The 23,715-nt window shown below is 42.6% G+C and overlaps 1 protein-coding gene and 1 non-coding gene across 3 annotated transcripts in view; one reads left to right on the top strand and one right to left on the bottom strand.

The window, feature by feature from the left end:
• Positions 1-9,909: 9,909 nt before the first annotated feature.
• Positions 9,910-23,715, bottom strand: part of FLT3 (fms related receptor tyrosine kinase 3) — a 72,279-nt gene continuing 58,473 nt past the window's right edge. For both annotated transcript variants that reach the window (XM_027589965.2, XM_027589966.2), the window contains exons 19-24: positions 23,127-23,254; positions 19,304-19,426; positions 16,892-17,003; positions 16,480-16,579; positions 15,947-16,052; positions 9,910-10,541 (exon numbers count right to left, since the gene is read on the bottom strand). In XM_027589965.2, coding sequence (XP_027445766.2) covers positions 10,419-10,541; positions 15,947-16,052; positions 16,480-16,579; positions 16,892-17,003; positions 19,304-19,426; positions 23,127-23,254 — 692 coding nt within the window. In that variant the 3' untranslated portion in view covers positions 9,910-10,418. The remainder of the gene's footprint in view (positions 10,542-15,946; positions 16,053-16,479; positions 16,580-16,891; positions 17,004-19,303; positions 19,427-23,126; positions 23,255-23,715) is intronic.
• TRNAP-UGG lies at positions 17,901-17,973 on the top strand. The gene has a single exon. It is a non-coding gene; the product is annotated as a tRNA-Pro (tRNA).

Genomic DNA, 23,715 nt, shown 5'->3' with positions numbered 1-23,715 from the left:
TAATAGGTACTTCATAAATGCTCATTACACAGGATGTGCTGTCTAAGAAATAATTGTGCCCCATTCTCAGTTGTCTCTCAAACACCATTATGTGTTACTTTCTTCCTGAATATATATACACCTATCTGAAATCACTTTGCTTATTATACTTATTTGCATATCATCTCTCAGCCCCAACTAATTCCATGAGCCTGGAGATGGTGTGTCTTGTTTGCCTCTGGGTCCTGGGTGCCTAGAACTGTGCCCATGGTAGGTACCCAATAAACACCATGGGATGAATTAGTTGACCAAATGACCACATAGATTAAATTTCTCACCCTAATAGCTTTCATGTATATTAAAAAAAAACCCCAAAAATACCATGGAAGGTAAAGTCAAAGAAAAGAAGGGGTCAAATTTTTATTTTATTTATTTATTTTTAACATTTTCTTTATTTATTTGACAGAAGGAGACACAGCGAGAGAGGAAACACAAGCAGGGGGAGTGGGAGAGGGAGAAGCAGGCTTCCCGCTGAGCAGGGAGCCTGATGCGGGGCTCGATCCTAGGACCCCGGGATCATGACCTGAGCCGAAGGCAGACGCTCAAGGACTGAGCCACCCAGGTGCCCCAAGAGGTCAAAATTTTAAAATAAACTGCTGCTGTTTCCCTTTAGAACAAAAAAAAATGCAAACATATTTCTAAAAGTCATACTAGCTACATGTTTGCCTCCATCTGAGTCAAAACTCAAGGGCAGAGCAGCTCTTAGCATTAGTAAGTCAGTTACGTTTGCCACTGTGGCTTATGAGAGGCGGGTGACCACAGTGCCCTTGACAATCTTTCAGCAACCACAGATTTTGTTTCCTCTTGGGTCCATGGCTCTTTTGTTTGTAGACACTTTCCAGCCCAGGTCCTCTCTGACTACCTGGGCCAAAAGGTCATGGCTGACAGAGTGGCCAAGACTTCATCTCTTGAAAAGGAGCTGATTAGATTTGTTTTTCCAGGAAGTAAATCCAGTATCAGAAGACTGCCATTACTGGCTTGTCTTCATATGAGATTAACACGTATCTATAATGTACCCGTGTATATGTGAAAACACACTGAATCCTGAAGTGTGTACACAGTTTTGGGTGTAGAACCCAGTGTGGAGAGCACGGACCCAGGAGAGTTCTGATCCTGGCTCTGCCACTATGACTAGACATTTGGCAAGTTACTGAACTTTCTTTTCTTCAGTTTCTTTCTCTGTAAAATGGGGATAATAATGTATTTATCTTCTGGGATTTTGTGAAAGATGAGTGACTATACAGAAGTGCCCAGAACAGCTCCTTTACAGAGCACTACAGAGGCGTGGGCTAATATTTTCTGTGTACAATCTCTCCATTGGACCAACAACAGAATTTTCTCCGTTTTCCTTTCTGCCATTGGTCTTCTCCTTGTGCGTGCAGGCTTTGCTGCAGACCCAGTTAACAGCCCAATATCCATTTCTTCCCCTCCTCCTCGAGGATAGCACCACCCTGAGCCTTGGTTCACTCTAATGTGACTTGTGCAGCATCTGCAATGCCCAAATAAGACTGTGGGGAGATAAGATTGAGGGGAAGTCTGGCTGGATCCCCACAATTGGTTTGTCCAGGCTCCCCAGCCTTATTCTAATCCTCATCCCTGGACTCTGGGAAAAGAAGGTAGACCAGAAGCCAAGAAAGAAGACCATCTTGGGTCCATGGCTCTTTGTCCCCCACCCCTCCAGCCTGACCCTTACTATTTCCTGCTCTTATCTCTGCACACTGAGGGTCTCCCCACCCCCAAAGGAGCTCCTGCCTGGGGCTTGGAGCCTGGGGGTTCTCAGTTCCTCTGAGAACAGCAGGAGATAGACATCTGAATTTGCAAGTAGAAACTCCTTCCACTCACGGCAATGCTGATACACAAGGGTAGGAAGGACCCCCCTACTGGTATTACTACCTTTCTGGCACAGACTAGACACTGAACTTTCTATTTTGGTCTGTCTACTGTATAATAATGAAACTCCAAATAACCTACTCACATTCGAACCTTCAAGAAACAAAAAAGTTAAGGAAGTAAAGAGTCGCGGACATAGAAACAATACTGACAACAACAACAAAATACAAATTCCTAAGGCGGAACTCAGCAGCTCATGCCATTGAGCTTCACTCAGCACTCCGGGCTTCACCTCTGTTGACTCTCACCAATCAGATCAATCCAAGAAATGGCACGTGGTCAGAAGGTAAGGCAATTTTCAGCCGAGCAAAAAGCTAATTTATTGAATAGTACACCATATATAGGAGGATTGTGTGGTGTACAAATTATATATCAATAAAGCTTTTTTTAAAAGTGAAATGATATAAAGATGTAGCCTCATAATTTGTTTGACTGTACCAGATAGGATTCTTATGTTCCAGTTGCTGAATATATTATATTTGATTTTATTATAATTTTTCTCTTAAGAGGTTTATAGCTGAACACGGAGAATTTTTTTTCCTTCAAGTAGGCTCCATGCCCAGTGTGGAGCCCAATGTGGAGCTTGAACGCAGGACCCTGAGATCAAGACCTGGACGCTTAACCGACTGAGCCACCCAGGCGCCTCGACACAGAGAAAATGCTGAAATGGGCACAAATTTTTGTTTCGTTTTTTTTGGTTGAAACATTCACACGTCCGCTCCCTTTAACTAGCAGCCCTTAACTTCTCATTTATGGAGTTTAAAGGGGAGTGTTTTCCCAATAAGATGCCAGAAAGACAGATTGCTCTCCTCCATATATATTTTTAATTTGAGGCAAATTGGGAGTCGGAACTCAGATAATCTTGCTGTTACCAGACCACGTTCCTTAGCTGAGGACTGAGCCAAAAGCAAGAAACTGGCAGGAGCCCAGACCTTGGGTGTGGCTGCGAGGAAGCGGAGGGTGTGGTCCCAGCCAGGCCTGCACTTAGCTTTGTGTGTCTAAGTCAGTGACTTAACCTTCTTAAACCTTGGTTTCACCGGCTGGTAAACTGCCGCTGGACAACAAATGTTAACATAAAGAGTTCATCAGAGCAAACCTTGAAGACATTGCGCTAGGTGAAATAAGCCGGCTACAAAACGACCAATACTGGATGATTCTACTCATACGAGGTACCTAGAGGAGCAAAATTCAGAGACGCAGAAAGTAGAGGGCCGCCTGGGTGGCTCAGTCAGTTAAGCATCTGCCTTCAGCTCAGGTCATGATCCTGGGGTCCTGCTTGTCCCTCGCCCTCTGCCCTTCCCCCAACTCACACATGCACACTCTCTCTGTCTCTTTCTAAAATAAATAAATAAAATCTTTTTTCTTTTCTTTTTCTTTTTTTTAAAAAGAAGCAGAAAGTGGAATGGTGATTGTCAGGGGCTGGAGGTAGATGGAATAGAGAGTTAATGTTTAATGGGGATAGAGTGTCAGTTTGCAAAGATAAAAAAGTTCCATCTGGAGATGAAAGGTGGTGATGGTTGCACAACATTGTGAATGTACTTATTGCCATTGAGCCCTAGACTTAAAAATGGTTCAGATGGTAAATTGTACATATGCATGTACATGTGTTATATATATTTTACCAGAAAAAATTCATCAAGCCTTTTCTGCCTCAGTAAGATAGTTTGGAATTTAATACATGGTAGGCTTCTAGGAGCTAAAAAAGATGTGGTGTTGTTAGGTGGTAACACCCACCACCTTTTTTTCTGTTGCTGAGGGTCATTGTGGCATAGACAGAAGCAAATTTGAATGCTGATATGTCATTTATTTTTGACAAAAATGACAGTGGGAGTGGCAGGCGGGTTCGGATAAGCATGTCACTGGGAAAGTCCTTCATGAAGAGCTGAGGAAAGAGAAGGAAGATCAGGAAGAAACACAAGTGGCAGAGGTGGGTGAAGGAGGGACAGAAGGTGGATAATCGAAGGGCTGGAACTTTGATAAGAGGTCACCCAGGACATCTTCCTGCTGCAGGCCAAACACCCCTGGCTGTTTTCCTTACTCCAAAAGATCTCTGAGAAACAGACTGTTTTCCACAGGAAGCCAGTCCAGGCTCAAGCAACACGAAGCATAGAAGGTGCTCCAAGAAGAATAAGCTCCAAAGTCAATCCCCTACGCTGATAAATGCACTGTGTAGAATTGAATGGTAAAAACCAGATTCTATAAAGAAGCTGACATAGACCGCTCTGTTATTGCGGGGAATGTGATAAATAATGCACATAAAATGTGCAATCGTTATCATAGTCAAGAAATAACTGAGTATTGAATAAATGAATTTAAGTGATCTATGTAGAGGGTTGTTCTTCCTTCTAATTAACAGATTGGCCTTTTCTTTATTCCGCTTGTTAAAATTTGCCTTTCCAGAGGCAGAGTATAGGAACGAAGTCCAGCCCAATGCCTGGGATTAATTAAAAAACAGTAGTCCTACGGCGCCACCTACTGGTTGGATGGAGGGGGCTATGCACGCAGTAGCAGGAACACATCTCTAAAATCAGTGCTTGTAAGTTGTGTTCTTCCACGTGGTAAAAATGTGTAGTTGGGGGCGCCTGGATGGCTTAGTCAGATTACTTAAATAAATAAAACTTAAAAAAATAAAATAAAATAATAAAGATTTAATTTTTATGTAATCTCTATACTCAACGTGGGGCCTGAACCCACAAACCCAAGATCAAGAGTCACACGCTCTTCTGACTGAGCCAGCCAGGCAACCCAAAAATAAATTTTTTTTAATTTTATTTATTTGACAGAGAGACACAGCGAGAGAGGGAAGAGAAGCAGGGGGAGTGGGAGAGGGAGAAGCAGGCTTCCCATGGAGCAGGGAGCCGTGTACGGGGCTCAATCTCAGGACTCCGTGATCACGACCTGAGCCAAGGCAGACGCCCAAAGACTGAGCCACCCAGGCAGCCCCCAAAAATAAAATCTTACAAAAAGTATGTAGTTATGTCAGAGACACAACTTGACCCAAACTAATACCGGATCTGTGGTAAGAGCTGTGTTTAATAGAGTTTAATTTTGTTTTCCCCAATACAGTTTTTAAATGCCTTCCTTCCTCAGAGAATGTTGTCTTTTAAATATCATATTTGGTATTTACAAAAGTTATGTTACAAAGTAAAATATGAATGAACACCATGAACCCATTATACCACCCAACCCAAAAAGCTTCAAATATCATCAGTGTGAAAATGAATAAATAGTGGTAATTATATATTCACATCACACATCAATGAAATGAAAGAACTTAAGATCCCTGGAGCACCGTGAGTGAATCGTAGAAACACAACGTTGATTTTTTTTTTTTTTTAAGAAAGCGGGAACTGGAAGTCTATATAGAGTATGGTGCCATTTTTATATAACTCATGAACAAGAGAATATTCATTTTCAAGGAAATCAATTCTTTGGTGCCTTTGATACTACAACAGCAAGGGGTGTGCTGTGTTGGGGATTCCATGTATAAATGTATTTATCTGGTTCCATCTGGAGTGAAGTCACGTTGAGAATATATGTGAGTCTGACTAAAATCAGTTTGGCAGAAGGAAAAGGAGAACATTTCTATAAAAGTTCTATAAACGTTCATTTGCTTTTCTTTTTCTTTTAAAGATTTTATTTATTTATTTGACAGAGAAAGACACAGCGAGAGAGGGAACACAAGCAGGGGGAGTGGGAGAGGGAGAAGCAGGCTTCCTGCGGAGCAGGGAGCCCGATGCGGGGCTCGATCCCAGGACCCTGGGATCATGACCTGAGCTGAAGGCAGCCGCTTAACAACTGAGCCACCCAGGCACCCCCGTTAATTTGCTTTTCTTTTCCTCCTTATGATCGCCCACATTTTTGGTCAAGCAGTTCAAGAGGGCTTTTACCAAATGCCTGTGACTCTACTTCCTCAGATCCTGTCAACATAATGGAATCATATACAAATGAAGATAAATCATTCGAAACTTGAAAGAAGACCATTGGTCAACCAAAACAGAGAGGACTTTCTAGAGAAGACAAAGCAGATGAAATCCTCAATTTGGTGCAGGAAGACTGCGCATCAGTGCAGGTGTGTGTGCCAAGGGTCTTGGCTGTGAGCGCTGGAGGTGGACTTGGGTTCCTGGCAAGGGGATTTACGGAAAGGACACTGGGTGGCTCACAGACCTGACAGGAAGGCAGAGACCAAGGCTTGTGCAAGAAGAGGGACCAAAGCAGCTCCAGGGATATAGGAAGTGGGGACTGCTTGTCACTTTTGTCAGAGACCAGTATTGTGAGATTAATGGGTTCCAACTCCCTTTTTCATCCTTGCCTGATTCCAGTGCAGTGACAAAGTTCCAGAACAAGAGAGGAAGTTTATTAGCCGAGCTTGTGTCAAGGACCCTCCTGGGCTAGAAGGCAAACCCCCTCTACCGGAGTCCCACTCCACTGCATGCCATAGGGAGACCCATGCCTCCAACCACGGTGCTGTTACTGAAAGAAATGGGAACTGACACTGGATGGCCAAAGAAACTCATGATCACTACAACAGGGTTTTTAAGAATAATACAACAAAAACTTAAAAATAGAATTACCAGTTGATCCAGCAACCCCACTTCTCTACAAAAGCATACAAAAATATACAAAACAAAAAAAATGGAAGTAGGGTCTCAAAAGAGGTATTTGTACCCCCGTGTTCACAGCAGCGTTATTCCCAATAGACAAGAGGTGGGAGCAAACTAAATGCCCATCAGATAAATGAATAAACAAAATGTATACACATACTGTGAAATATTATCAGCATTAAAAAGAAAGGGAATATGTCCTGTCACATACCACAACATGGAGAAACCCTGAGGACACAATGCTAAGTGAAATAAGTCAGTCACAAAAAAGACAAATATTGTATAATTCCACTTATATGAGATAGTCAAATTCATAGAAACAGAAAGTAGAATGATGGTTACCAGGGCTCAGGGGAGGGAAAAAAGGGGAATTATTGTTCAGTGGGGCCAAAGTTTAAGATTTACAAGATGAAAAAGTTCTGGAGATTGGTTGCACAACAATGTGAATACACTTAACATGGTTGAATTATACACGTGAAAATGGTTAAGACGATAAGTTTTGCATTATATGTTGGGGTTTTTTTAACCACAATTATAAATAAATAAAAAAATAAATAAATAAATAAAATAGATAAAATAATAGTAGAACCCAAGAGCAACCACACGATAAGTGTTAACAGGGGCTTGGAGACCACAGGTTACTAAATTAAGTTCCAATTTCTCCAGGAAAAAATGGTATCATATTAGTACCTACTTCATAAGGCAGTTAGGAAAATTACAGAAGAGAATACATATATCATTTTTAGCACAATGCTTAGCTCACCACAAGTGCCGCACAAACATGTATAGTTGGGAAAATATTGACACATGGTTAACCACAAAAATATGTTTGACAATATGGCTAGTGTAATTCCATTTATGTAAAAAACAGAGAGTTTTGTGGGGGTGTGTGTTTGTGTAAATACGTGCAACGTAAGTATATTTAAGCAAGAAGATGGAAGAACTATACCTGAAACTTGAACAGCATTTCCTCTGAAGAAGCAATTTGGGATCTGGGTTGGGTGCATAAAGGGTAAATTTCACTTACTACTATAAGAAAAAATACAAAATTCTTTGAGTGCTTTAACCTGAGTAGGCAAAAAACAATTGAATACATGTATTTTGTGTGTCCTGACTGTATACACAAATAGGAATTAGGCAAACAACTTGGCATAAATCGTATCTACTTTCAAACTTCTAAAAATCCAAGTGAAAAGACATAATCCTTAAAATCAGAGAACCAGCCTCAGCTGAGTTCAAAGTCAGAGGGAGACATGGCTACAGAGTGGTTAGAGAGATACAACATTGTTGGCTATAAAGATGGAGGAAGGGGGCCACCAGCCAAGGAATTCTAGCAGCCTCTAGAAGTTGGAACAGGCAAGGAAACGGATTCTCCGCTAGAGCCTCCAGAAAGGAACGCAACCCTGATGACACCTTGATTTTAGCCCAGAAGGACATTTGTTGAACTGCTCGCCTATAGAGCTATAAGATAATATGTTTTTGTTACTTAAAAAAAAAATCCAAGTGGAAAGAAAGAATGTTTGGGGCACCTGGGTGGCTCAGTTGGTTAAGCGCCTGCCTTCGGCTTGGGTCATGATCTCAGGGTCCTGGGATCGAGCCCTGCATCGGGCTCCCTGCTCAGCAAGGAGTCTGCTTCTCCCTTTCCCTCTGCCCCTCCCCCTGCTCGAGCTCTCTCTCTCTCTCTGAAAGAAAGAACGAAAGAACAAAAGAAAAGAAAAGAAAGAATGGTTATGTTAAGAGCCAACTGGATGATATGGACAAGGAGCCTGTAGATTTCAGCGGAAGAAGCCAGCACTGATGGCTGGTGGAGCTGAGAAAGACCTGAAGTGTAAGACAGAGCTCAAGTCTGGCCACGGAGCAGGGGCTTCCTTGAATAGGAAGAAGCATCCCAGGAGGGTAGAGGGTGAAGAAAAGAAACACTGGAGATAGGAATGCCCATGACATACCCCCTGAACATGAGCAGGTGGTTTTGGTGACAGAGATAGATGGAGTTAGGTAGTCTGACACTGAGAAATGCAGGGGAGCCCAGCTGTGGTGGGCATGAATGCTGGCAAGAGAATTTGGCTTTAGCTGATAGACACCTGGAGTCACCGGATGTGCTCCTGCTGGAAGTGCTCCTGCCGGAAGTGCTGTGTGCACAGCAATACTTTAGGAAGACAAATCTATCCGTGGCCACAGAAAACACTGGATGGCCCAGAGATTGGGAGAAGAGGTTAGGTGAAGAACGGATTTGTGTAATATAAGTGAGTGTATGGTGACCTGGTCTAAAGTAAAAGATTAAAACCAGAAGGGAAGTGCAAATGACAAATTGGCTTACATTTATGGGCCAGGCACTATCTGTGCAATCTGTATGTTTATGTAATATAGATTGTCCTCAGTTTGCAACGGGGTTATGTCCCAGTAAAGCCATAGTAAGGTGAGAATATCTAAGTTGAAATACATTTAATACACCAGCGTATCAAACCTCACAGCTTAGCCTAGCCCATCTCAAATGTGCTCAGAAAACCGACGACGTCAGCCTCCATCCAGTTGGGCAAAATCATCTAACACAAAGCCTATTTTATAATAAAGTGTTGAACATCTCAAGTAATGTACTGAATACTGTACTGAAAGTGAGAAACAGAATGGTTGAATGAGTATACAATGGTTGTCAGTGTTTTGGTTTTTCACCCTGCGATCCCGTGGCTGACTGGGAGCTGCATCACAAGAGACAATTGTACTGCATATCACTTGCCTGGGAAATTCAAAATTCAAAGAAAGGTTTCTACAGAATGTGTATCCCTTTTGCACCATCATAAAGTCAAAAAATCTTAAGTTGAACCACCGTAAGTTGGGGACCATCTGTTTATGCATACATTTATAACGTACATATATTATATATGTAGTCCATCTAACTCTTACCACAACCATGTAAGATAGATTCCATCCATTATTACTCCATCTTCCCGAAGAGAAAGCTGAGACCTAAACAAGTTCAGTTACTTGCCCAACATTGCGTGGCTAAGCAGCATTGGAAAAAGAATTCCAGCCCAGGCAGGCTGGCTTCAGTGTTCTTATCTTAACCACGGCCCTGGAAGGGAGGACAAGAAAAGGCAGACCTTCATCACGTTCTTCACCAAGAACCACACCTGGAAAGTAAGGATGAGGGCAAGTCAACTTTATAAGCCTGTGGGAGGGAAGGAGCTAAGCTGAATTCAAAGGACGAAGGAGGCTGAATCCATGGAGTGCTGCAGAGAAGCAAGCAGACATCAGCTGTTCTGCACTGGTCTGGGGGCAGGAGTCACGGATCCTTTTAAGAATCTGGCGAAAGGCTGGAGCTTCTCAGTAGGAAAAAAATACACATGCACAAACAAATTGTTGCACATAATTTCATTAGGTTCCTGCCCTCTAGTTAAGTCTTGCCCTAAATAAGTCATGTAAACAATTCAATGACAAACATTTCTAGAGAAGAGATTTTATTTCCATTCATAAAATATATCACTAAATAGCTGAAAAAGTTACATATTATTTTAAAACATAGATTTAAAAAATCATATCAGCTTCTCCTTAGCAAAATGCTTTTGTTTTATGTATTTACAAGAATATACTATACCTTAGGTACACAATTTTCACTCAAGCCAGCCCAAGAAGGGCTTTGAATGTAGGTAGATGCTCCAGTAAAGTTAATTATCAGCTCTTCCTGCCTTGTGCAAAGGATGATTTGTTTTTTACAAAAGTTCCTTTGAAAACAAGAGTAAATACAGAGAGCTTCTAGAGAAAAGTCCAGCAAAGCAGCAGCTGAGAATATACTTTCTTTTGGTGATGAAATTAATCCTGTTTTGGTAATCTATAGCCTGTTTAAGGTGGGGGTTGGAGGGAGGAAGTCCTTAAGACTAAACTGTTTCTCTAGGAATCTTCAACGTGAGCCTGTGGAACCAGGAGCCCTGAATCCACCTCTCTGCTGTAAGGTCGCCTGTTTTGGTAGACGGAAGGACGGTCTGAGATGTGGCCATCCATGTTCTGATACATCTGAAGGTGGGAAAAAGACAGAACACTGATTACCATCTGATGAAGATGGACATGTCAAGGGCCTATATTGCAGATTACTTACGATACATTAAGTCTTAGAGGATGATCTTAGAGGATATTAATTGACAAAGCAAATTCGGTTTATTAATGGAGAAATCAAGTCATAGTCAAATAGCTGATTCCATTGTTGTTTCTGTTCTTGGATATAAAGTCCCAATCTAGAAATCCAAAAGCCGAGCAGTAAAACCATAAAAGAGAAAGGCCACTAAAATGATCTGTTCATTATGCAATTAATACAGGGGACTGATTCATGAGTTTCACTTGGGAGGTCAGTGACTTTAAAACGTTCTTCCAAGATGAAAACAGCTCTACTTTTTGTCTGATTATAAAGTTAATGCACATTCATATAGCTACTGTAAGCAATATAGGAAGATATATGGAAGAAAAGCTGAAGTCACCAGAGGCATCACCATTATAGTTAGCTTGCTGGATACACACAATTTGTGTCAGTAGGCTCAGAGCGTAGACCCTGTTTTAGAACCTTCTTTTGAATTACTAATAGGTTGTTCGAATGTTACATGTGTTACACATTTTCACTCTTTACTAAATATAAGCACATTCGGGGCGCCTGGGTGGCTCAGATGGTTAAGCGTCTGCCTTCAGCTCAGGTCCTGATCCCAGGGTCCTGGGATCAAGCCCCACGTTGGGCTCCCCACTCAGCAGGGAGTCTGTTTCTCCCTCTGCCTCTGCCTCTCTCCCCTGCTCGTGCTCTCTCTCTCTCTCAAATGAATAAAAAAAATCTTTAAAAAAATAAATAAATATAAGCACATTCATCTTTTTAATAGTAGCCTAGCATTCATAGTACAGATGCACCATAACTGACCTTTTGATGGACTGGTTTTATAACATAAACTGGGACGTGCACACTGGCCCTGTCTGTTTCTGGGCTGAATGGGGGCAGTGGGATTGACAGGTCAAAGTGGATGCACATCTGAATGGGGACGTACATCGCCAGGCTGTCCTGCAGAAAGCTTTACTTATTTCTGCTCCTCTCTGCTGTCTCGGGGAACAACACTGTTTTCTCCCGAGCCCGACAGCAGGGGTGTTAACTATCGCTCAAGGCTCCAGCCCTTTGTCCAGCGAAGGTTTTATCTCCTTGCCTGCATGTTTCATGATAAGCAAAAAGTCGAACATCTTTTTCTATATTCAATGAACATTTGCACTTCATTGTGAATAGCCTGCTTCTCTCCTTTGCCCTTTATCTTGGGCTACCCACGTTTTTCTTTTTATAAGAACTCTTCATGATGTAGGGATCGTGCATTCTTTTTTTTTTTAAGATTTTATTTATTTATTTGAGAGAGAGAGAGAGTGAGAGAATGAGTGGGGTGAGGGGCAGAAGGAGAAGCAGACTCCCTGCTGAGCAGGAACCCAATGCAGGACTCGATCCTGGGACTCCAGGATCAAGACCTGAGCCCAAGGCAGACACTTAACCCACTGAGCCACCCAAGCACCTGGGATAGTGCAATCTTACGTGAGTTTGACAGACTCCCTCCTTCTCCCCACCCCTCACTACAAATACACTACTGTGTATTTCTTTGTGTTAGTTTGATAGTCAGTTATCGTGTTCACTTAATGAACTCTGCTTAATTTTTCTTTCTGGAAAACGGACAAAAATCTCCTTTCAAACCTGGTCTTCACAGTAACAGTCAGTCTCTACCCTTAAGGATGAAAAGGTTATGATACTTCATTTTTGTAGAGCAAGCCTAGCAGTTGGTTATGACCTGTTGAACCAAATGCACATCTCCAGCACTGAATTTCTAACCATCTAAGGAAGGCTGTGACAGAAATACCAGTAACACTTCAAATCCAACAGCTCCACACCTGAATCCATTATCTCTGATCTCCCAAACCTTCTCTCCTTCTTGTATTGACAGTTTCAACTTAGCGCCCCGCCCCGCCTCCAGTCCCATGATCCAGAACTTTCAGAAGCCTCTCCTCAAGCTCGCTGTACTCCCACAGCCAATCAGAGACCAATCAGAGACAGGTCTGTCTCTGCTTTTAATGTCCTCCTGTCCATTTCTTTAAGTGATTTTTATTTATGTAAGTAATTAATGTTTTATTGACGTATAGATGAAACACAATGTTACATCAGTTTCAGGTGCACAACATAGTGATTCCGCAGGTCTGTACATTACGCCATGCTCCCCACAAGTGGAGCTCCCATCTGCCACCATACGGCACTATTATAGTATCATGGACTGCATTCCCTGTGCCGTGCCTTTCATCCCCGTGACTTTTTCATTCTGTAACTGGAAGCCTCTACCTCCCATCCCCTTCACCCCTTTAAGTGATTTTAAAATGAATTTTTTAACTGCACAAGTAATACATGAGTACATTCTCCTTATACAAATTTTGGAACTCTAGCTTTTCAAGTGTATCAACAGAAAGAGGTGCGTAGGATTTTCTTAACACTTTTTAAAAATGGTTTCTCTATCCATAGTTATGTTCCTTTTATTCTGAATGTCATTTGTGCTTTCTCTTTTTTCTTAATTGTTCTCTTCATAGTTAGTATGCGTTAGTGGTATATTTGTATATTGTATTAATATACAATATTAATATACAGTGTAAACTAGATCCAGACTATTGTATTCACATCCGAAGTCTGACACTTACTGTGTTACCTTGGGCAAACGACTGAACCTCTCTGTATCTCAATTTACTGATCTGCAAAAGAGGTAATAATAGAACTTACTTCATGAGATTGATGTGAGAATTGAGTTATTATGGGTAGTACATTAGTAGAGTGCATGACACTCAAAAATTAGCCATTAAATCATTACCATTAATAGTTCAAAAAACAACTTCTAGGTTTCCTGATCATCACTATTATTTTGTTTTGAGGGCTACTCTTGGTTTAATTAATTCTGCCTGTCTCTTTATTAGTTCTTTTCTTTTTCTTTTATTATTACTTACTTATTTTAGAGAGAGAGCACACACAAGCATGGGGGGAGGGGGAGGGGGAGGGAGGGGAAGAGAATCTCAGGCAGACTCCACGCTCAGCATGAAGCCCAACGAAGGGCTCGATTCCAGGACCCCGAGACCCAGACCTGAGCTGAAACCAGGAGTCCGGCACTCAACGGACTGAGCCACCCAGGCTCCCCTCTATTAGTTCTTTTCTTCTGCTTCGTTCATTCTCTTCCTCCTCTTCCCTCCTTATTCACTGTTTTCTTTTTCCTTAGCTTCTTGAGTTGAAAGTTTAAGTCATTCATTTATTTCTTTGTTTTCTAATAAATGAATTTAGAGTTATAAATTTGGCTGGCTCTTACAGGTTTTAATAAGCAGGGTCTATTTTTATGTCTTTTTCCTTTCTCCTCCTTCTTGTGAACCAAAGGCTTCTGTAAGAAGCATGAGTTTTAATTTCTCATGTAGGACACTGGGGGCTTTTCAGGTGTTACTGGTGATTTCTCATTCCACCGCACGGAGGTTAGTAAATGTGATCTGTGTGATAATAGTCTCATTTATTTTGAAATTCTCTTTCTTAAGTGGACTTACGAATCCTGCCATTTTGAGCTTTTTCTATTTCCATGAATGCTCTTTGTTTCTCTCTTCCCCATTTTGTGGCATTGATCAGATTTTCTATGGTCCTTTTTTCTTCTACACTGAACCTGAGATTATAGATTATATTTCTATTTTCACAGTGGTTATACTTACATTTTTAACACCCATGTTATTCTTATGTGTATTTAACAGTGTGACTGGTCCCACTGTGTAACTTCTGCACGATCCCACCAGACCTCTCCCTACCCTCAAGGAAAGCACTTGTCCTTATTCTTTCAAAGAGTCCTCTGTTGTGGGTCTTCCCTCTTCAGCCCTAACTGCTTTCATTGTCTCAGGGGTTTTCCACTGTTTCTGGTCCACAAAGATCTCCTTCTGGCTTTCAAAGGCAATTATGGCCTCACGTCTTTAAAAAAATATAATAAAAAATACATGCATGTGTGTATATATGTATTTATATATTTTTAATGTTTATTTTATTTTTTTAAGATTTTATATATTTGAGAAAGAGAGAGATCGAGAGAGAGAGAACACAAGTGGGGGAGGGGCAAAGGGAGAGGGAGAAGCAGATTTCCCGCTAAGCAGGGAGACCGATGCGGGACTCGATCCCAGGACCCTGGGATCATGACCTGAGCTGAAGGCAGACGCCTAACCGATTGAGCCACCCAGGCGCCCCATTTTTTAATATTTATTTTACATTTATTTCATATTTGTATTATATTTATTTATAATATAGTATATATAAATACATGATAGATTGATAATATATTTATATTTTATGTATATATTTCCTATGAGTTTTGGGCACGGACATGAGAGGAGAGGTGATGTGAGTTCAGGCCGCTTTCCTGAAACAGGAGCTGTGTGTGTGTCCCTTCCTTCTGCACCTCCCCATACCCCACCGTCTAGTTCACCCCCTCATCTTTGCTCACCTCTGTTGCCACAGTCACCTCTTAACTGATGTCCTTACTTCTGCTGTTAGGCTTTTGCTTTCTCAAATTTACTTTTATGCCTGCCTGCCTGCCTGCCTACCTTCCTTCCTTCCAGAAATATTTGCTTAGCACTTTCCATACACTAAGCATTATGCCAGCCACTGGGTATGTAATGGTGAACAAAACGGATGTGACCTCTGACGTACCCTCGTGCTGACAGGCACTCATTTATTTAATGACCAGTGAGTGTCTCCTGCCCCGTGGAACTGCACCAGGTGATGTGAAGATGAGCAGTGCATTTGCTTGCCCTCATGAACCAAGTCTACAGATGGGAAAAACAGACCCATAAAGCAAAAGTCTCACACAACATCACTGGAGTCTCACATCTAGTTAAAGACAAAGTGGTTAGGGGGATCACCTACCTTGGCAAGCCATTTTACAGGTGCGAAAACTAAGGCCCAGAGAAGTAAAGTGATTTGCCATAATTCATACAGCGATGAGGAGCTAGAGTCCTAGAGCTGGGATTAGATTCTCATGACTCCAGGTCAATGTTCTTTCCACTCTGTTGTATTGTATGACTGGATTGTGTGATTATTCCATACTAAAGCTTCATGTTGAATTAGGAAAGGTCAGTGGGGGTCAGGGATTAAGTTTTGTTTAGTCGTCTAGTCCTGTACACTGGACACTTAAAAGCATTTAATTTCTTAATCAATCAGCTGAAAACTTTAGGGAAAGCTTTTATCCCCCCCTAAAGACACTTACCAATAAATATATCTCACCCCATACAACTTTCAAAGGGCAACCAGACAAACTGCTGAGAAAGACACCGTGCAACTTTGACTCAGGAAATCGGTGCATGTTCTGAGTTATTGCTTTCCTCTCTAGTAGTCTTTTATAAAGTACTACGCAGCTACGTACCGCTTCTTCTGCATCCGCCAGCTGACATCCCAAAAATGAAGTTAGATTGGGGAAGGATGGCCTTTTCCTTGAGTCAAAAGCCCAGCAGGATTGCATTATAAAGTATCTGTAAAAGCAAGAGAAGAGGAGTAAGCTGAGGAAATCCGAATAAAGAAAAGCTGATCATTTCCCACCATTTCTTGCTTGGGAGCTACTCATCATCTATCGCCTGTTTGTTTTGTGGCAAGTACTCTACTAGACTTTGAACTCACACCAGGAAGGGCAAATTAGATGACAGACAGAAATGCATTTTGTGGACCAGGAACTAGGAGATGGAGTCTTCTCACCCTCAAAAGAATTGAAGCCCCTAATTCACAGTATCTTCAGTTTTGTCCAGAAATCCCCAAAAGAAAAAGGAAGAGTTTCCTTTTCTTTTTTTTTTTTAAGAGGAATCATGAATTTTGCATTTTTTTTTTTTTTTTTGACATGCATTCGGAACTAGAGAGACTGTAAATTCCCGATTTCAGCCACCGTGCAGTCTGGTTTGAACTTACATTTCTTCCGTAGCATAAAATGGCTGATCCATCTTAAATCCACTCTGAATGAGTTTATAGAAGTTAGCGTCAACTGGAATACCAGGGTAAGGATTGACACCTGAGGAAGACATTAGGGAAGATAAACTATTTCATTTGTTTATTTATTCACTCGATTAACAAGCATGCACCGAGAGCTCCCACGGGCCAGACACCGCCTGGCACGAGGTTGAAAGTGGGGAAAGTTGTGGCTCCTCCTCTCACGCAGGTATAGGCTGGTGGGGAAGACACCACAGTAAAACGTGAAGTGGCACAGGTGTCAGACTAGAGAGCTCTTGGGAGCATTAGAGGTGGCATGTCATGCACGCTTTGATTTAGGAAGGGGGGTGAGGCGTGGAGGGGGCAAGGGATGGCAACAGCGTGCAAAACTTACCGAGTGAGAATATCTCCCAGAGTAATATTCCATATGACCAGACGTCACTCTTTATGGTGTAGATCCCTTCAAATAAGCTTTCAGGAGCCATCCACTTTACAGGCAGACGAGCCTGTGTGGAGTCCAGGAGGAGATCAGTGGTGATCAGTGGTGAAGTAACTGAATGGTGAAGAGTATTTTCTTTGCTCTTACTAGCTAGATGATAAAATTTCTTGGCTTCCTAAAGCCACTCTTAATGCTTAATGGAGAAAATCATATTCCTCAAGTGGAAGGTTTTCACTTTTAAATCAACATTCTAACATAATAGCCTTACAAAAAGAAAACAAAACAAAAAAACCCAAACAAACAAAAAACCAACCTAACCGGCTTTCTTTTTTTTTTTTTTTGAGAGCACATGCATACAAGCGGGGGCGAGGGTGGGAGGCAGAGGGAGAGGGAGAATCTTAAGCAGGCTCCACACTCAGTGCAGAGCCTGACACACTCAGCTCAGGGTCCATCTCATGACCCCAAGATCATGACCTGAGCCGAAATCAAGAGTCAGATGCCCAACCCATTGAGCCACCCAGGCGCCCCACAGCTGGCCATCTCTTTAAAACTCATCTTGAACAAAGCTTTGTGCTTGGAATGGGTAAGCTTAACAGCAGATAATTCCCATTAAGGAGTAAGCAGTCTGTTGCCCAGAGGTACATAGATACAGGTAAATTAGCAAGATATTTTGTTAAAGCATTTCTTGGAAGAACTTTAGCGGAAATGCCAGCTACAAAAATGTGGTGAGGGGGGTATATGTCATCACTTCCAGGAATGACACCAGGCTGGCTTCTGTGGCTTGAATAATTTCCAGTAGCACGAAAGGCGGGTTTAGAGTTAGTATAGCCTCAGATTAGAATCAAGACACAGGGGCAGATAGGTTACCGGGACAGAGCTTTTTGTAGCATTTTCTTTTTCATGAGCTGAGGAGCCCTTCACAGTGCACGTTTAATCTACCAAGTAAAATCAGACCTCAAAGGGCACCTGGCTGGCTCAGTCGGTAGAGCATGTGACTTGGGATCTCAGGGTCGTGAGTTCCAGCCCCACATTGGGTGTAGAGATTACTTAGGGAAATTAAAAAAAAAAATCAAAGCTCAAGAAAGAAACCCTATTTTAAATCCTATACAAACCGATGAGCTGATAGAATCAAACAGGCTAGTCTGGTTAATTTGATTAATTAAGGGAATTAATTGAAGTGCCAAATGGAATTCACCTTCCCACATAAGAGACCACCAGCTAGTAAGGTAAAAACCACACAGCCACCGTGAGCTTTGATCATCTTTATGACTTCAGCTACAAGTGAGGTATAGATCTAAAATCAACTGAGATGGTTATTTGATTCTAATGGGAATAGTGTTTAATTTGATTTTTAACGTTTATTGGCCGTTTACCCCAGACAGGTGCTTTCATGTTGGTTTTATTGGTTTATTCCCACAACAACGCCAATGAGGTAAGCGGACAGTCCTCGTGGGAAATGCTGCATGTGTCACAGTGGTTATGCACAGGCTTGGGACTCAGTCCATTCATGCTCCAGTCCACGTGCTGTGTAATCATGGGCAAATTATGGTTCTGTGCCTCGGTTTCCCCACCCACAAGTAGGCACTTTGAGAACTAAATGAATGAATATATGTAAAGCACTAAGAATAGTGCTTAGCACCCGGTAAGCGCCAACTCAGTACTTGGTGCCACTATTATTTCACAAGTGGGGACAATAAAGCACAGAAAAATTCCAAAAAGGAATAGGGGCTTAACTTTAGGTGTTGTGATTCTTACACGCCACTCTTTCCAGTACACAATTTTATCATCAAGTATTTCCAATAGTTCTTAAATAACATATCTGTCCCTAGTTGGGTTTTTATTTTTGTTTTTTTATTTTTTTAACAAGTAGATTTTGTCATATTTTAGGTCTTCCTGTGTGACAGTAATAAGATGCTAAATATTCATTAGCTAATATTTAATTTAAATATTGTGCCCTTTTAAAATTTACATTTAATATTTAATTCATATGTTGTACTTTAAAAAATGCTTTATTGTAGCAACTGCCAAATTCCCATACCTGGAAACATGACTCTGGTTACATTATAGCTAAGGGAACTGAAGTAAGTTCAAGTAATGAGTGTCTTTTAAATGTCGATTGTACTCCAAGGTCCCTAACTGGTCTGTTCTGACTCGCCCAAGGATAGATGTAATGCTATGTTGCTCAGGTTTTATTATAACCGGAATATTCCCTGAAGCTACAGAAAAAGCTTTCAAACATAAGAAAGCTGACTGCAGTGAGGAAGTTTTTGGAATCAAACCCGCACTACAGTGAATGCGGATGTCTTCCATCACAATAACAAAACACAAAATAACAGCATAAAAATACGTGAGAAATAGCAGCCTCACATTGCCCCTGATAACATAGTTGGTGTCACTCATAATATCCCGGGCCAGTCCAAAATCACAGATCTTCACCACCTTCCCATGGGTCACGAGCACGTTCCTGGCTGCCAGGTCTCTGTGAACACACTACAAAGAATGAAATTGGAGTGTTATTTACTCTGACAGAGATTATCACAGAGTGCAATTTTGCTTCCAGTTTCAAGTTCAGCAGGAGTTACAGATGACAGCAAAGTGTGGTTCATCGAGGTGTCTTATTTTTACTGGGCCACCGGCAGTCATCACGGGTGACGTGCGGCACAAGAGGGAATGCAGATGGCCCAATTCTTCAGCTGTTGTGTTTGCAGTCATTCGTGCTGCTTATGGAACATTCCCGGGAGCCAAGACGATGGGTTCTTAGGAAGGAGATCAAACCTGGCTGGGAGTTGTGTCTTCCTATAAATAAAAGACACAATACCAGGGCCCAGTGTTGAGCTCCCTCCCAAAGGGATTTTTGGAGGCTCTTGTCCAGTGGGGCGGAGAAAATCATATCTTTTCTGACTGGAAAACAGCTTTGGCAATGAGAGTACGATCAAAGAAAATATTTGGAAAAAAAAAACAAAAAATAAGTTTGGGAAGGTTGACTAAAGTGAAATTAGGAGCCTCTGGATGGACAGAGGACACGACATGAATCTGAGTGGTCTCGCAAGAGAGTTAACTCTGAGAAGGAAGATATTCAAAGGAACAGAGCACTAGGAGCTAAAGGTCCAAAGGACTCTCTTCAATCTTGAAAAAATAAAAGCAAAAACCAGGCAGACTAAAATCCCCCTAATTCTCCTTCCTCCCTCTCCAGTTTTCTGAGAGTGTTGCCCGCTGCCTGTAGACTCCATTTATACTCCCCCCGCTCCGTTTACTACCGGCCCCCTGCACCCTGCCTTCCTCCTCCCAGACGTCTGCCCCAGCTGCCTGGGCTAAGCCCCGCAGTGACATGCACGGCACCAATCCAGCTGAGATGGGATTTGGCCTCCTGGTGACACCTGGTACTGCCGGGCCAGTCCCTCCTCCTTCAGGTCCCACCTTCTGTGAATTCAGCACGGCCCCTGTTTTCTTCCTACTGCCTGCTGGAACCTGTTTCCTCCTGGGGCTCCATGCAAGCCTGCTCTCATTCCCCAGGGCCGCACTCTCTCGGTCCGCATCCTCCCGAGCCACTTCGTCCAAACCGAGGAATGCAACTACCATCACCCAACCTCTGTTTCCAACCTAAACATTTCTGTTGAGCTTCAGATAGGAATATCTGCTGGACTAGGCCCTACTCTGCTGTCCCGGGAACCACATGCCACACATTTAACTCGTGACCTTTCTCAACAGACTTCCTCCTGACTTCGTGTTCCCTGCCCTATCCCATGTTCCCTGCTGGTTTTCCTTTTCCTCAGAAATCTCCTCTAGCCAAAGCACGAGCTCCTTCCCCAAGCCTTTTCTGCACCATTCCCCACCCCTGGTTCTGATATGTGTGTGCGTTTCCTGGGTTCCCAGAGCTTACATGAACATGAGTATTGACCACACTAATTGTCATCTTTGATTTGCCTGTCTGCTTGTCTCTTGCTCCCTGTCAGTGGTAGGCTCTGACTCTATCTCAGCACCTAGCATCGCGCTTGGTACTAGTCAGTGCTCGAGTAACGCTGGGGGGTCACGGAGGCTACGGGGAAAGCAAGGAGCCACCAGAGCGGTAGGGAGAAAAGACAAACGGAGACAGGGACGTCATGGTGTAGAGGATAGGGCCTAAAGGAGAAACAAGGCGAGAGGGTGTAAGAACCTGGATATTCCTCAAAAAAGTGCTTATTATAACAAGCCCAGAGGTTAAAAAAGCAGTGCCCCTTGACCTCCAGTTGGGAGCAGTCTGCGTATTTACTTCAAGACAGGCAGCAAACCAGGCCAGACGATCGAGGTGGAGGCCTCCCAAGGTCTACAAAGACTCGCAAGCACTACTGTAGCCAAGTAGGTGAACTCTAGTTAAAGCAACTACGGATACACTGGAGAAAAGAGGAATCCAACAGCAGGCAGGGAAGGGGAGGAGACGAATGTGCCTCAGACAGACGAATGGGTAAAGAAGACGCCGTAGATACACACAGTGCAATACTACTCGGCCATCAAAAAATGAGATCTTGCCATTTGCAATGACGTGGAGGGAACTGGAGGGTATTGTGCTGAGCGAAATAAGTCAATCAGAGAAAGACATGTATCATATGATCTCACTGGTATGAGGAATTTGAGAAACAAGACAGAGGATCATAGGGGAAGGGAGGGAAAAATGAAACAAGACGAAACCAGAGAGGGAGACAAACCATAAGAGACTCTTAATCTCAGGAAACAAACTGAGGGTTGCTGGAGGGGAGGGGGGTGGGAGGGATGGGGTAACTGGGTGAAGGACACTAGGGAGGGCATGTGATGTAATGAGCACTGGGCATTATATACAACAGATGAATCACTGACCTCTACCTCTGAAACCAATAATACATTATATGTTAACTAATTGAATTAAAAAAAAGAAGAAGAATATGCCCCAGAGATGAGGGCTGGGAAAATATTAAGAGAGAGAAATTTTTTTTTTTTAACTAGTGAGCAAGGATGCCCACATCTGGAAAAAGAAAAGCCAAGAAGGCAATACGCACTTTCAACATCCATGAGGGAAAAAAAAAAAAACCACTGAGATTCTAACTGGAGTTGTGCTAAACATACAGATTAACTTGGACAGACCTGGCTTTTCTAATAAACCCTGAATCTCTCCTACACGAACATGGTAGAGCTCATTTATTCAGGCCTCCTTTTTGCCCTTTAATAATGTTTTGTGTGGGTCTGGTATATTTCTTGGGTTTATCTCAAGATGCTTCCCAGGTTTGGTTGCTATTGTGAACATCATTTTTTTTCTGTTCTTCAGAGCTGTTGATTTATTTCATGTTAATCTTTTTTTAAATTGAGATATACATGACCTATGACAATATATTAGAGAAAGTAATTTTTTTAAGGAAAAAAAAATACAGTTGAAATGATTCTCTCCAAATTCAGAGAGAACAAGGAGAGAGGAGGGACCTGGAGGAAAGAGGGAGAAAGAGAAGCAAAGATTCAAAGGGAAAAGAGGAGGGAAGAGTTTGGGAAATACACAGAAGGTAACAGAACATAAGATGGTGCAGACAGAAAAGCAGCCAGAGAAGCGACTTCCATCTGCTCACAGGTAAGAGATGCCTGAAATGTCTGAGAACAGGGCTGAGAGACAATTATAGAAAGAATGCAAAACTGAGGTAGAAACCAGGGTTTGAAGCAGGCTCCATGACCCTCACTCATCAACGTCCTGTGAGTCTGGGATTAGCAACAGAGGAGGCAGCAGGTGCACCAGGATCCTGCTAGCCCACCACACGGCACTGCCGAAGAGGCAACGGCCCCTCTTGCCAGGGGCTGTCCTGGCAAGCCCAGCACACTGTGTTGGAGGCCTTGCTTACCCGGGGTCAAATGCCCATGCGCAGGGCACAGCCTTGAACAACCTGGACTGACTGTCCAAGGAAGGACTGACGCTGTATGCCTCGCTGTGACTTCCTAGTTGGAAGTCTCAGGGGACTTTGCACCGCTGGGGAGGGCTTCGATAACCCTTATCTAACAAGGGATCTCAGGCATTCCCCCTGTAATTCACCCAGAGCTGCTGTAATGAACGTTCTACGTGGCTCCAACAGTGAAGGGGGTGGTGGATGGCGGGGGAGACAGATTTTAAGGGATACAAGTTGAAATAAGAAAAAGGAAAGCACATCTCATTTCCAAAATTATCTTGTTGCTGTTAGTTTCTCCTTCAAAAGGGGCTTACCGACTTAAATTCCAGAAATTCCATTCCTTTAGCAACTTGATATGCAAAGCAAAGAAGGTCTTCAAATGTCAGCACGTTCAAGTCCTCTTCTTCCTCCAGCCTTTTTTGGTTTTCATATTCAATTTCATCTGTAAAACAAAACTGGTCAATTGCTGGTCAGTTGCTTGCCCCAAGTCTAAGAAGTTGCCCCATTACATCCCCATGGGGAGGTTATCAAAGCAATAGTGAGGAGGGACGCCCAGACTACACAGGAAGCTCCCCAGCACTGGGGCTAACCCATTCATGCTAAACCTGTGGGGCCTCTGAAGGGTCAGCCAAAGATTCCTTTTGGTTAGAGGAGTAACCTCTCCAGCTGCTTTGGTGACAGACAGCCTCCTGATCAGTCAGGAGCTTCTGATCCTCCTCTTTTGTGAGAGGTAGTTTTGTCACATGGGAAAGAATTAGCATCACACCACCACATTTCATGAACTGCACTGGGCACTTACTGTACTTCCATTTAATCCTTCTGATGGTACTAAGATGAAAGTACTATTGGGCCCATTTCACAGATGACAAAATGGTGGCTCAGATGGTTACATAAACTGTCCCA

The sequence above is a fragment of the Zalophus californianus genome, chromosome 3, assembly GCF_009762305.2.
Source record: "Zalophus californianus isolate mZalCal1 chromosome 3, mZalCal1.pri.v2, whole genome shotgun sequence".
In the NCBI taxonomy this organism is placed as follows: Eukaryota; Metazoa; Chordata; class Mammalia; order Carnivora; family Otariidae; genus Zalophus; species Zalophus californianus.
Note: the sequence above shows the minus strand (reverse complement) of the source record. Positions and strands in the feature narration are given on the sequence as shown.